The following is a 15,404-nucleotide window of genomic DNA, read 5'->3' on the forward strand; positions in this document are numbered from 1 at the left end:
TCCTGTGGCAGGCAGGAATAATCACGAGTATAATATATTATAACTCGAAAAATAAATTAAGCTAACTGAAAAATAATTACGACTATCTACTAGAAACTTCACATCCCACTACCTCTCGCATAATTCAAAATGCTATCTGACAACTTCCTCTCACATAATACAAATGCTATCAGACAAATCAATGGCATTTGTTTGGAACTGGATATACAAACTGAGGTCTCGGAATATAACATCTCTAAAAATGTGCCCTAGAAAGGCATATTTTTTCTTGCTTCCAACTACTTATTTAACCCAAAACCATCCATGATTTGCCCTCTTGAGTGTATAAGAAGATTTTCCTTTAATGAGAGCTGCAAAACTGAGGGAAATTGCTGGAATAGAGGCTATACCACATGCACTCCTATGCGTACTGCTGCTAGGTACAAAGCAGATAGACACTAAAAAGGTGTAAGCAAATTTCAGCATGTCCTTTCAAATTGCTCCCTGATATTCTTTTAACAATTAACTCTTTAAAAATTCTGTATGATCAAAACATTTTCATAAACAAATCTACAAGAACTCCAGGTTGCCCACGATCCTCTTCCAGAAATTGAGAGAGATGTGAAAAGATTTCAATTCACCAAGCAGTTCGCAGGAAATATTAAAGATGTAGACATCAAAATATAATAAAAAAATCAAAGCAATACAAAGGTTACCATTTCACTTGCAATATCTTCTGCAGCTGCATGGGAGAAGAAATAAAAATTATCACCCACAGTTTAGGTTTACCCCACAGTTTTAAGACCAAATTATGTTCACTGAATATTATTACTATTATTCAAGAAAAAAAGAGCTCCACTGTTTCCATGCAGCTGAAATTTATAAATTAACCACCCGGTCAAAACTTGTAGCCCTTTGTTACATACACACGAAAGAATCAGAATATTCACTCACCGCAGAGCTCTGAAGGCTCCTTCAGCCTACCTTAAAATACACATTTCTCTCGGTGGACCTTGCAAGGCCCAACAACCGCTTTAATACTTCCAACCCAGGTCGATGTCAATAATGATCTTCAACAATACAATTCTATGAGATCACAGAAATATACTCAAAAAACAAGTCGGTAATTTACAGTTTACATCAGCCAAGTATAAAGCAACGAAACCAACCTATCAGTACTGCCACCCAAAGGGATCACCAGTTTAAATTGCTGTGGGATATAACCTTGCAGGCATATCTGGCCTTAGTTCTGCAGATGCCATCAAACTTGCAGGCACTCTAAATGTTGTATGTTTTGGGGTAATGGACATTTTGTTCATAGCACACTCAAATTCCTCAAAATCTTCATTGTCACTTTCACTTTCATGAAAAACTTCTCTTAGTGTATGTTTTTCTGCATCCTCTAAGTCTTCGTCCCAAGGATCAGATATCATATGATCTTCCTGATCATCCAAATCATCCTCATCATGCAGAGTTGGGACCATAGACCAGAATGTAAAATTTGGCCTCACAAACCTGAAGCATAAGAACAAAACAGATGAATAACATGAATGCATCCATGCAGGGACTCAAAATTTTGTAGGTAAAAGGCTAGATGTGCCAAAAATCTATCATACCTATCAGATTGTTTCAGCAAATAGGGATCAAATGGAAAGAACATGTCAAGTCTCTCAACTCCTCCAAATGCCTTAGATTCTTCGGTCTCCAGCATTTTGTTTGCACTCGTATACTGTGAAACATCAAAGAGATGAACTGCTTTTACCTGCCGCAGATATTCTTCCACAACCGATGGCAAACAAACCTACTATACACAAAGTACATTTTCATTGCATGAGAAAAGGTTATACTTATTCGGCACAATCACCTTTATTCACTCCGTCACCATTGCTACATACCTTCAACGGGTTTAGCTTATGTTCAAGAATTTGTTTCAGTGGCAATTCTTCTATCAACAATCTCTGTTTAGGATCATCCATGAGCAATTTCAACCGGAAACATAGTACATACATAATTGCCTGCCAAATTTTCACAAAGCTCAAATAGTGACAAGACTTTTATCAAAGCCAAAACAAAAGCAATTCATCCTCTCACGAAAAAATAAATTCATATAAAATGTTTTGAACCCATCTGATATATGTCAAACCCCTCCCTGAGTTGCAGTAAAGTAGAATATGAAGTCTGGCTTTATAAAATAACCCTCAATAGTATCTTTTTGTTGCATATAAGAAATTCCTAAGTACTCATCAACATGTGTTAGAACAGATGTACATGACTCTTAACGAATGCTAACTAACATTATTAAACATTCCTATATTCTGATTTTATTTGTTTGGAATAACTTTGGATGATGAACCCTTGTATCAGGAAGATTTCTTAATTTATGCATGCATTAATGTATGTCAACATGTAGATCTCACCAAAAGGTTCTAACCGTGGATAATATTTATAAGCAGTTATTTTCACCTATTTCTTATTCAAATGATTATCTATTGTCTTCTTAACTATATTGTGAGTTTATAATGCTTGAAGTCTTCAATTGATTCTTATGCATTCATTATTGCATGTTGAGAATATTTCCCTTTCATTAACAACGGTGATTCATTTGCCCAATGGGCACCTGGGGGCATCCAGCCTCAGGTGCATGCAAAAAATGAAATGTAATGGATTCATCACGAGGAGGGCTGGATAAAAATAAATTTTACTAGTGTCTCAATGGGCAATACAGGACCATCTGGGATTGGATGTGTTGCTCAGAATTGTTGAGGGGGTATTTTGAGTTTGGAAGTGAAACAGATCAGGGATAGGACAAATAATATAGCTGAGGCAAATGGTGCCACTAGAGGTTATTTGAATGGGACAAAGGATGGGATGTTAGATGTTTACACTTATAAGGGGACTCTTTAGTAGTAGTTAATGCAATTCATTGCAAGCTTATTCCACGCTTGGAACTTAGACAAGGCAATGAAGTGGCAGATGTACTATCGAAATGGACGCTGACATTTGATGTAGGCAAGTGGCATTGGCAAGATTTCCATAATCTCAATCTTGTATCAGACAGTGATGACATTTACCGAAACAATGATGAATAAGTGTGGCAGAGGGAATGGAATTATTAAAGTGCATTTCTCAAGATGTACAGGCACTGGATCTTGGTGTGGCATCGTTTAAAATTTTCTTTCTTGTTTAGCTCAAAATTTGCCTCTGCATGTCTTTGGTCTGGGTGTGACAGCGAAAAAGGAGACCATGTTTACCCTGCAAACGACTAAGCAGCAGCAAGCTTTTTATGGGGATATGAGGATACAGAGGTTGAAACGAATGGGTCGATGAAGTTCGCTTTTGAAGTTGTTGGGAGAGGAATTTGTCACAGAAAAGCATCGGTATCACCTTAACCTTGAGGTTATCCCTTTCATCCGTTGGCCTGGCATTCTGGATGAGTACCTCCAAAAACGACAGTTCGTGGGAGAGGATTTGAAGAGGAAGCTCAGGGATGCCTGGCTCAGGGAGGCTGTACAATTGGTGGTAGCCAGGCTAAAAAGGACTCAGGGTGGCGATCGAGCACACGTGCATCTTGCGAGTGGTGCCAGAAAGGGTGGTGTGGAATGATGGTGGGGGTAATGGAGCCCAAATTTCCAAGGTTTTGGGCCTCCATTTAAGGGATTTTTCTAAGCTTTCTATCCTATATGTTATCTCATAATAGTGCTAGAAGACTCCAAAGAAACTATAGAATCCCATTGTTACACATTACATTGGAGCCCGGTCTCCTTTGATTTTTCAACATTAAGATCACAATGCATGCTTCAGAAAATGAATCAAAATCATATGCAAAAGCTGGGTGTATTGCTACTGAAAATGGTGAATGGGATATCTCAGAGCATCCACACAAAGAGTAAATGAGCTGAAAGACAATGGACAGAAGCTGTAATGACAAAAGCCCACCAGAAGTTGTTCTGCGATTGTTGAAGGTTGACACCAAGCTACAAATGAAGTCTTGACCATTGACACAAATTGTATTGAAGTTGTCACACTTTGTTCCCTTGGAAGATTTGAAGGAATTTATTAAAGTGTCCCAATATGCCAATATGGAATAGCAGAATTGATGCCCAATGAGATCATGTGTTGTCAAAAACTTAGCAGCGATATACGCTATGGAAGGATGTCATGAAATTTACTCAGCGACCATTACACAAAGGACTTAATATTCAGAGCATATCTATTAATTCAAAGTTTTGACATTTCAGTCCAAGTGTATGTTGTTGATAATGTTACATAGCAGATAACAGGCACATCGCATGGAGTAAGCCATAATTATAGATTTCCTTAGGACTTTGTTATGGCATTGGGCATAGGGAGGAAAACTATTGTATACTATCAAATTACACACATCTGAGGTACATGAAGACAACCTTCGATCCTACACAAACACTCACGATATCCACTAGAAGCCTGGAATCAGGAGTCTGCTGAAAATGAAGTGGCATCACCACCGATAAAGATCAAGTTCGGACCTCAATTTATGTGATAATGAAATGAAGGCAAAGGTACACGATATTGTTCCAGGCATCGGAAATAGTCAGGGCAATCTTCAACGAAAATATATATACATATATAGCAGCAATAGATGCAACGCACAAAAACGCAGATATATCCACGGAGGGCACAATAACTGAGAATCAGTCAAATGCGGGAGCAATTGATTTGGAATATTTCGACGAATTATATGTATCTACCAGTGACCATGATCGTGGATTCCACGCGAGTCAGAAGCAATGCCGTGAGTTTAATCAAACATGAATATGCCGGGAGCAAATATTATTATAAATTTGAAACTATGGTGATTTAAAGTAATTCAAGTAATTCAAGGCCTTCCGTATATGTTAAGAGGGAAAAGTTGTTTGGTTTTAAAGAAATATTAGTTTTTAGAGAGATATGACTCTTCATTGTGAAAAGTCAAGATTCAATATTCAAGATTCAATATTCGGACATTCACATCCATATTCTCAAGAGAAAGTATTTTCTATTTGTTAGTGTATGGAGGGATAAGGAGCAACATTATGACTGTGTAATATAAATTCTATTATTTTATTTTTATAATAAAATAAAATGTTCTTTGTTTATTTTAATGGCATGGAGATTTAAGATTTAAACTGTAGATGAATCGTCCTTTGTAATTATTATTTGGAATTTTGTATACAATTTAAATGTCGGAAAAGTGGACATGGTCATTTGGCATTTTAAATTTGATCATCACAGATATTGTGAAATATCAAATTGTTTATGTATTTGTGTCCAATTTGTCTCCCTACCAGAGGAGTTGAAGTTCAATCTGGGCTAACTTAAGATTGCATAAATATTCGATCTGTCGCATCTTGATTATTTAGTTGTTGGCAGTATAAGTGCATAAGGACTTTATCAAGTTGTACGTGAAAATTCAATGAAGTTGACTCTATTGGCCGGATGAGCAGAGGCACTGGTCTTTCTATTATTGAAGTCAGAAAATTTATATATTCCTTCTACAAGCATCAAATCTATTATTAAAACCTTATACAATTCACTCAATTCCTATTATTAAAACCTTATACAATTCACTCAATTCACACTCAGCATCCAATTTCAGTTTCATCGAGTTCAAGGACCTTGCCAGTCGGAGAACTCCAAAATGTAATTCGCTTTAGAAAAGCTCTGAACCAAGTGATCGGGTTCGAGGAAAAGTGCAGGGGAATCGAGAAGTATTTCTGTTTGTTGGCCAGAATTGATTAAGAAGTCCTATCAAAGAAGTGGCAAGCTCTTGGATTTCCAATCTGCAGTTTTGGGAACCAACAGGGGGTAGCAGCAGAAATGGTTTTTTGTAGCGTTTTCGAAAGGTAGGGAAAGACAAAGGTGGTGCTCATTCAATTCCATTCAAATATTCTACATTGCTCATTAGGAATATCTCCTCTCTGCTGTATGATAGTGTTCAGACACATTTTTCCCATAACATTGATTTTTCCAGGTATTTAATTGCAAATTATTGTATCTATCTGCTTAGTTCATATGTCACTTTTCTACTAAATTCTTGAATTACTTATCAAAATGATTTTTTTATAATTTAGCTGGTTATCTACGGCTATGTGACAAATAATGAAAAGGAATTTACCTGGCATGCAGAATAGAAGACACCATGCAATCCAGGATTTATGCTCTTCCTCTCATTATTCTGTTGAGGTGTGTATTGCAAGCACCAATCTACTAACCTGAAACAAGTCACATAAACTCAAAGCTCCCTTGATAAGACTGCAAACACCATATAATGAAAAATTTGGTCACATCTAGGTACATGAAGCTACAAACCTCTTCAGCGAAGCAGAAATTACAAATAAAGGCAGAAATTTAGCACGAGCTAAATAGCTCGCTAGATAAGCAGCTGCAGTCATTCTGTCAAGGTGCAATCAAAACATTAGTTTAGAATAAGATTTTTCTGAAAGAGTTTATATCAATCAAAGAAGTAATCTCATCACAACCAGTTGATAATACCAACTAGAAAATTGAACAAATACTAATGCTAAAGTATATCAAAGGTATGAGAACATGATATGTTCAGTCCAAGACAGTAGCCATTCAGATAATGTCCAAGAGATGTATGGCAAAAGAACTGAAAGCTAAAAAGTCAAATAGAGTTCCCTACTACTTCACTGCCTGGCTGTTCAGAACTAGTCCAAGAGTTCCATGGTAAAATAATTGAAGACTAAAAGTTAAAATAAAATTTGCTACAAGTCCACTTCCTAATTAAAAAAATTAGCAAGAATGAGGATATGGTTCAAAATTGAAACCACTTTTAAAAAGCTCTACATCATCATACAGCTGAATAAGCAACCAAGAATGATATTCCAGTCGGGCATCTGAGGAATATGTTAAATACAAACCTAAATTACAAACCAAGTTAAAGAAACTTAAAATCAAGGCCTGTATAGAATTATGATAAAAGTTACTTCATCTTCTACAGAAGATGAAAAGATAATGTTTTTAGTGTTAAAGTTCCATTCTAGTCAAAAACAAAACATCATTTTAGAAAGGCACAAATACCTCAATAAATAAAATACAGGTAGATACAGAATAGTATGTGTAAAGATCTTGATTACGTGCATTTCATCCATTATTTAGAATTATCTGATGGTTTTTATTATGTAATCCAACCCTTTTTAGATAGTCTTGATTGCTTATGTTACATCCATTATTTAGACATCTGAGCATGTTTATCATGTAATCCAACCCATTTTAGATAGCAATTCAAATGCAAAACAACTCATATTCAAATACTTTTGTGCAGCATTTAATGAAAATGTATATCACTTGGTTGGCTACCCAGGCATGACATACTGCTTTGTGTCTCAGTTTTGTTCCTTATGCTTAGTGTCATTATTTTAGTTGTGTTTCATCTCACTAGAATTTATGAGTGAGATAAGTCCTGGGTTAAGAGATTAAGGTATCTTTCACAATGGAAAACATTTAAGTGAATATTAATACAATACAAAGATGGCCATCGTTTGTGCAATACTGTGGTTACATTCAGATTTGTCACTGCAATCCAGCTCAAGTAAACAAGTGCACCCATTTCTATGCATTATTATTTCTGTTATTAAATGTTACTAGCACTTGTTTCAAACTTTAAAGAACGCAGCAAATGAATTAAAGCTTTGACCGGCACTTGGTACCACCACAAAAATGCAAGGATGTTTCTCAAAGACTCATTCAAAGTTTGTGACAATAGAAAGCTAACAAATAGTTTTGTAAAATTAGCGATAAATATCAAGAACAATCTTATCTCTTCTTTTTTGGAAAAGGCCAGTGGGTCCAGACTTCAAAGAGAGAGAAACACCTGAGTTGAAACTATCTCTCAAATGGGAGCCATATCAGATTGCAGATGAAACCCATGAGATCCTCTTTAACTTGCAAATAGAGATAGCATAATATGTTTTTAAAAGGATGTAAAGGTGCATGTGACATCATAGATTTTCAGGATTCAGAAGAGTCAGCTAATACACAAAGAAGCCAATTGATCTGTCAAAATTGCAAATGAACTTACCTAGTTTGCCAAGGAGTCATTTCGAGTATATCAAACCAGGACAAGCTACATTGTAGCCAGTTCATGCAGTGTGTCTGTGGGGTGCATAATGAAATTTCACCTTCTGAAGTAGGCCAAACATCCAGAGACAATGAAGTTCAATAAAAACAAGATTAACAGCTTTGTTAAGCCTTTGATTTCATGTTGAATATGAGAAAAATTGTATCATACCCAACTCATCTTAGGTGTTTGTGAATATACAGAGTTGCTCCAAGCACTAGTGTCTAAGGCCTAACTACTAGAAAATGCAGTGTTTGATTCACCTATACCTCCAACTTGGAATAAGAGACTAAAAATAAGTTGTCGTAAGAAAGTTTAACAATAGAAATTCTTGAAGATGCTATCTCCAAGTCTATTAGATCAAAAGATAGCCATCGAAAGAATATGGTAGAAAACCTCTTGCTTGTCAAAAGAGCTTTACAACTATTCCAAACTATTTTTAAGGACCATGTATCTAATTCAAAATTGACTACTATGGAAAATGAACACAAACAATGGAAGTACATCCATGTACCACGATGACTAGGAATCTAGGATGGACCAAATTGTGTATTCAATTTTCCTTTGCCCATATCTAAAGGAAAGTTTTTGTCATCATTGTCACTGGTAGCAAGCTTAACATTCTAGACAAAAGAAAAGTCTGTAAGTTGGTCTTTATTTAAGCACCTAAGTGACTTTTTACATTCAAGTATGACACCAACTAAGCACTGAATTCTTAGAGGTGTTACATGATATGAGGATTGAAGCTAACTATATCCTTCGGATATATTCTTCGTCATTGATATTACAGGAGTCAATGGTGTATTAGGTGTTCCAATGCTGCAATTACCAACCTAGTTGAATATACTTGGCAAATTAACCACCAAATTGCAGATACGTGCAAGAGTCGCATGTCAATGAGGCTCATCAAGTCACACGGCAGGCAATTCGCCTGAAAACTGGCAGGCATTGAGGGGTACTTACTGAAAACTCATTCTACAACAGTTGAAAAAATAAGGCCCTGAACAGAGCACAGAATATGCCCTTCTATTGTCATTTTTCATTTACCCTATTCAATTTTTCAACATTGCGTCAAATCATATCAATGGTGGGTTAAAACTCGTGATAAATTATGAAATAGGTCACATACCACAAAAACCCCTGCAGCCTTGATGGCCATAATATGTTTGGGAACATACCAGATGCACTTGACTACACTCGTCTTAAAAGGCCGAGAATGAATATTTGTTGTGGGCTGCAGCTGATGGAAAAGCAGGCATTTTTCTCTTGATTTGGCGGGAAAACGAAAAAATGTTTTCCCAGATCTTAAGAAAATTTAAGCGTTTTTTAGTTTCTTAATTTTGTTGTGGTAAATCAATGTTGCTGAAGTTGTATTAAACAAAGGAGATGAATGTGATATCCCCGTAATAAACAAAAATAATTTAATTACAATACATATAATAATATACTTATAATAAAATATGTTAATCATAGTCCAAGGGGTTTAGCTTAGTTGGTTGAAGCAATGAGTTCTCATTGTGGAGACCCTGGTTCAAATCCCAAGAAGAGGGACATCTTTGTGGAATTCTAAGTTGCGACTCTTGGTCTTCTATTGGTTATATTTGTCTCGTTGTAAAAGGTGGATTCTAAGTTGTGACTCTTGGTCTTCCAATTGTTGTTTCTAGTGTGGTTGCCCATAAGGAGCTTGAATAAGCACAAGATTCGTAAACGATTTCAATATAAAAATATGTTAAATCAAATATAGCATCATAGAATACATTATATTATAAAAGATAAAAATGAATTAGATAATCAATAATAGAAATTAGAATGATAATCCAATATAATAATAAGTAAATAGTAAGATAATAGTATAATATAATATTATAATCCCTAATTCAATATGAAAATAACAATATAAAATAAATTAATAATATGTTATAATATTTACATAATAAAAGAATAATGAAAGGAGTATTACCTATGGTTAACCATGAGGAGGTGTGATTAAAGAAGAGATGTATCCATTTGGAGGCAATCACAATATATAATATTAAATTCAAATTCATTTCACTAGATATCATTTTTTTAAGAAATTGCATCATTCCTTACTCAAATTTATCTTATCGAACATGGATGAAGAATGGGGTCATTACAATGAAAGCTCCTTACATAGATTTACAAAGACAATGTTTCTAAAAGAAACAATCATGAACTAGTGATGGAAATAGAAACTACCTAAAATAATAAAAAATCAAAGACTAACTAAGATGACCATTAAAGAAACCTTATAATATTCTAATAATTTTTCCTCATTAAATCTTGAGTATTGAACCTCAATTATGCTTCTAGTTTGCCAAGGTAATCCTAGTTTTGAGTGATTCCACTATGATCAAAATAAACTTATAATTTATTTCTAAGCCGCAAGGTTTGGGTTCAAGTTCAAGTTCGACAGCTATGAAATTGTGATGAAGTTCAGCAAGGCCAAAAATTCAATAAAACGTTAACATTAGGTTCACCTTATATAAATTTTAAAATTTAAATAAAATTATAAGCAGAAAAACTATCAAAATAGTTTAATAGTGCAAAATAGATTCGAAATCATTTTTTTTAAAAGTCACATTTATAAATTATAAACCACAGATGTCACCATTGTAATTTAAAATGATAATAAATAAAATACACTAACCATTAATGTTTAAATAATAAATTAATATAAATATAAATTATTAAATAATAAATAAACTTTAATCTGTTTAGTATTAATAACTACATTAAAAATAAGATAATATTAAATAAATCCAAACACAAAAAACCGAAATAAAAACAAAACAAAAACCTTACAAATCAAACTAATCAATACTGCTGTGAAAAATTTATAGTGACCTTCCTCAGTTCTCGGTAAGCCGCGTCGACCAGTTCCATCAAGGGCATGCCACAAGCATATAGTTCCTGCTAAGGCACAAGCAGACAGTTCTCACAAGGGCAGGCAGAGCTCCAATGTCAGTGAAGGACAGAGAGCTCTAATGGTGGCACAAACAGAGAGACGAGCTCTAATAGTGGGCTGCGACCCTCATATTTGCAAGAACACACTAACAGGCACACATAGAGAAAATCTGCCGAACATCAGCTGATCTTTTCCTAATCTTATTATTTTTTTATATATTCACCAAATTCTGAACCTAAAAGCCAAAAATTGAGCAAACCTTGTGACTTGAATTTATGCATTCTCTCAATTCATTTTTTATGCATCATTTCATGTTATATTATAAATTGATGCATTTATTAATAAGCCATATTTAAATAGTCTTGAATCTGCATCATTTAGTATTACCAAAATCTCAAGTCTAACTCAAATTATAGAATTTAGGCTTTCCCATTTCTTGGACTATGGTCATTGGTAACATCCCACACCAATCAGCAAGCACAATTATGGGCATTCATGCAAAAAAATAACATTTGATGTACCTTGTATTTGGTGATCGAGATTTAGTGACAAAAATATCACAGAGCAAAGATGCAAAATTTGCGCCACATGTTGTTGGGGCAAGAGAGCAGAGATAAAAAATAAGGAACTGCGTAGAATTACAAGAATCAGCACAGTTAGATAATTCATAATAATAATAGTAATTGAAGCATAAATAATTTGGAAGTAAACAATTATTGTCCAAAGTTACAAACAATTATCACAGCACAAGAATGGGAATCGAACATGCAATACATTAAGCATGTACTCCAGCATACACATCACAAGGAAAAAAGTCCTCTTATTAAAAAATCATTTGTAAATTACCTGAGTAAACTTTGACTTGTGAGTATTCAAAATTGTTGATTGGAATGAATGCATCAGTGTATTGTAGACCTATGCATCAAACATAGTGGAACACACACAAAGAGTCATATAAGAAAATTATTGAAACCATGCACATCTGTTATCTGGATGCAAATAGTTATCTCACCTGCGGCAGACGACCCTCATGGGCACATACGTTTAGATGATTGAATGCCAACTCCATTAACATATCCATCTTATCTGCAACTTCATCCAAACTCTGCTTACCATCAGATGACTTTGCAAATTGAATACTTGCCTGTAACACATAACCATCATTCATGATTTACTAAAAAGTGAAAACCAATAGCAATTGTATCTTTCAAAAGCATACAGAACAATTGCACTCATGACAGCTTCACATTATACCTAAATTCAAGACAAACCAACATACCACAGGAGAACTCTGAAGAATTTAGAAAGATACCATTCAAATGACTGGATTCTCATAGAGAAGTTAACAGTGCAACCATAAAGGCAAGCAAGCACATTCCTTATTAAAAAATGTGGTAGATACAGTTGGAATGTAGATAAATAAAACAGCTTATACCTCACTACCAGGTTTTCCTGGATCTTCCTCATTTTCTTCCTCTTCTTCCATCTCCATCTCAAATACATAGATCTTGCTTGAATCTTCATGTAAGATGTGTTCCCATCTTATTTCAACCTAGAAAGCATGCATAATAAATATGGTATTAAAAAAACATTCCCCATAACAGAAAAGGGAAATGTGTTGAATTTTACGCAAAATACCATAATCAGAAGAAGAATGAAATGACCACAAACAATTAGGCATATCAATCTCAAATAAGTGGCCACTTACATCAATCTCGATAAGCCTATCCACCACTGCCATAAGTATCCTGCTACCAATGATTTCTCCAATTGCACTACTTTCCACCCTAAGCATGTTTTCCACATACAAAGCATTCCACTGTAAATACAACAAAAAAACAAGACATAAAGCCGTTTCCATTTTGAAAAAAACTGAAGATGTATATCATTTCTGGCACTTCATATGCACGGCAACATCATTTCCAAGCCAAATTGGATGGAAGAATAATATCCTGTCATTAGAGATAGCTTGACAAATTGGATGGAAGAATAATATCCATTACAACAAATATGCACAGCATAAAACATGCAACACATTACAAAACTTAATAAAACACGATGAAACAAGAGCTTAACATTTTCCAATATGTACTCGATCATAAATCATTATATTGGCCAAATGCAACACATTACAAAACTTAATAAAACACGATAAAATAAGAGCTTAACATTTTCCAATATGTACTCGATCATAAATCATTATATTGGCCAAATAACAATGAATTAAAATTTCAAATGGATTTGGCTCCAATGGCATGTCATTTATATGAAGGGGAGCAATACTCATCATCCAACCTGACGCAACTCTTTTTTCTCAAGACTGTCACAGAAAAACATTTTTCTCCTATTGTGCAATAGTAAGGACCTGTTTTCACTATCAAAGTTTTGAAAGCATGTTATTCTATTACCAGAAAAAGTTCATAAATCCCAGCACTGCATAAAGGTATCGGATGCAAAAAATGCTCTTTAGCGCTGTCCTCAATTATCCAGAGAACGGATTTCATCTTTGTGCACATGCTGCTGATACAGAGGCTAATGGAGGTTCCTTTGTTTTCTCAAAACCAATTCTTATTTCCCAATGTTACAATATTCTATTTCAAACAATTCTACAGTAAAACTATCATGTAGGTGTTATACAATTCAGATCAGCTCCAGGTTGTCAGACAGATGAAACTTAATTAAAAACTTGATATGTCAAGAATCATAAGCTGTAACTGCATAAAAGAAAACTTTTGTGATAGCCTCATTCACTCACCCTACAAAGTCGGACCGCTTTGTTGGAAACCGTATACATTGTGTAAGCTATTTTTAGTGTGTTAAGAATTGGAAGGCGGTAGACTCTCTAAAAGCTATTTAAGATGCATCCCAATGTGCAATGCATCAAGAATATCCAATAAAACATGGCCAAATTTCCAGCTAGAGACAGGACGCAAAATGACAAAAATTATTAACCAACCTAAATAGACCAACCAAAACTTTCTCTACTAAGTTAACCTAGCTTGAACTAACTACTGGCATACACCAAGCTCAACACAAAAACTAAATGCATTAACATACCTTCAACCCTACACTAAACTGAGATTAGAGAGTTAATTGCCTCTACAATTTGCTCTCTACCCACATATTCTTACACTTAGCTTTGTATGGTTTACTTACTAAAATGACATTAGACTGTCCTCTACAGTTTGTTCTCTAACTCTGAAATTCTTACACTTTGTTGTGCACCTTTGACTTACCTCTCTAACAGGGAAATATTAAAGATGTACCCAGGACAATTATATGTGTGTGGCACTGAGACACATATGCATCCATGCCAAATTGCATCTGGATGGTCACCAAAAAAGCACCATAACGGCACCTGTTTTACATGTCAACATTTTTTTATATTTTGCTCAAGGAACATGTTTGCACTGGGATAGATCTAGCATCCTTACACCTGAGATGACAAAAGACAAACAATTGAAACGCATGGCCACCTGCTCATATTAGTTTCGGAGATATTGCCTCAGTTTTTCTGAGGCAGCGATACAGTCAAAAACTAAAAATATAAGCTGTAAATAATAAATATGCACAATGCTTGTGATGCAGGCATTGAAAGCCATAGTCTGAAGACTTGGCCAACTGACACAGTTTGACATCCTCAATATCCAACCACACATACAAGATTTTTACAAAAAGAGAATATAGTAAAACTGAATCAGGTGTGACATGATATTTATTCAAAAAATTAAATTAAATTAAAATTTGACTATGAAAAGGACCATTAACTAAAATTTCAGAAAAGAAAACTGTGGAGAATCATAAAGTGAGGCCTAATACAAAAAAAAAAATTGGTATAGTCCCTTTATTCCACACCGTATCACTACAACTGAATGATTTGAATAGGATTTGGCACATTTCTGGAAAACAAATGAATATCAGAGCAAAACTATGCATCCGAAAAAATTGTTGTTTCGGAATGACTGCAGAGTGCACAAACAAGAATGATTAACTCAAAGGAGAAAAGATTCCCAGCTAACTTATTTTTGTTCCCATAAGCATTTGCCTGGTTTCTCCTAGCTCTGTACATTGTTCTTAAATCCTGACACACCCACCAGGCCACTGTTATAGCATATATAAACTTTGTAGGATTTCTTTCATAGCCATAGGACATTTTCAAATAGCTGCCCAATTCAACTTTTTTAATAGTTGCAATCTGCAACTGGTTAAAAGGCAGACTACTAGAGCTACAGGATGTCTGAGGCATAAAGATTTGAAAGTGGACCACCATTCATTGCATTCAACATCCCCAGGTTTTATCCTGGTAAAATAGGGAAGGCGTGAGCAACCACAGTGTTAATGATTCCAAAGCTCCCTAGCTATAGGACTTTTTTAAGATTTCTGTATGTCTATAAACCTTAT

General features: G+C 34.8%; 1 protein-coding gene across 1 annotated transcript in view; it reads right to left on the bottom strand.

Moving 5' to 3' along the window:
• Positions 1-775: 775 nt before the first annotated feature.
• The window catches only part of LOC149538832 (uncharacterized), a 37,326-nt gene continuing 22,697 nt past the window's right edge, over positions 776-15,404 (bottom strand). Inside the window, exons 6-15 of the mRNA XM_089800152.1 lie at positions 12,712-12,822; positions 12,439-12,555; positions 12,016-12,147; positions 11,850-11,918; positions 11,525-11,631; positions 6,307-6,390; positions 6,113-6,209; positions 1,875-1,994; positions 1,596-1,780; positions 776-1,494 (exon numbers count right to left, since the gene is read on the bottom strand). Coding sequence (XP_089656278.1) covers positions 1,182-1,494; positions 1,596-1,780; positions 1,875-1,994; positions 6,113-6,209; positions 6,307-6,390; positions 11,525-11,631; positions 11,850-11,918; positions 12,016-12,147; positions 12,439-12,555; positions 12,712-12,822 — 1,335 coding nt within the window. The 3' untranslated portion in view covers positions 776-1,181. The remainder of the gene's footprint in view (positions 1,495-1,595; positions 1,781-1,874; positions 1,995-6,112; positions 6,210-6,306; positions 6,391-11,524; positions 11,632-11,849; positions 11,919-12,015; positions 12,148-12,438; positions 12,556-12,711; positions 12,823-15,404) is intronic.

This window comes from Cupressus sempervirens, chromosome 9 (assembly GCF_028749045.1).
Source record: "Cupressus sempervirens isolate cs-2001-9-10 chromosome 9, ASM2874904v1, whole genome shotgun sequence".
Lineage (NCBI taxonomy): Eukaryota > Viridiplantae > Streptophyta > Pinopsida > Cupressales > Cupressaceae > Cupressus > Cupressus sempervirens.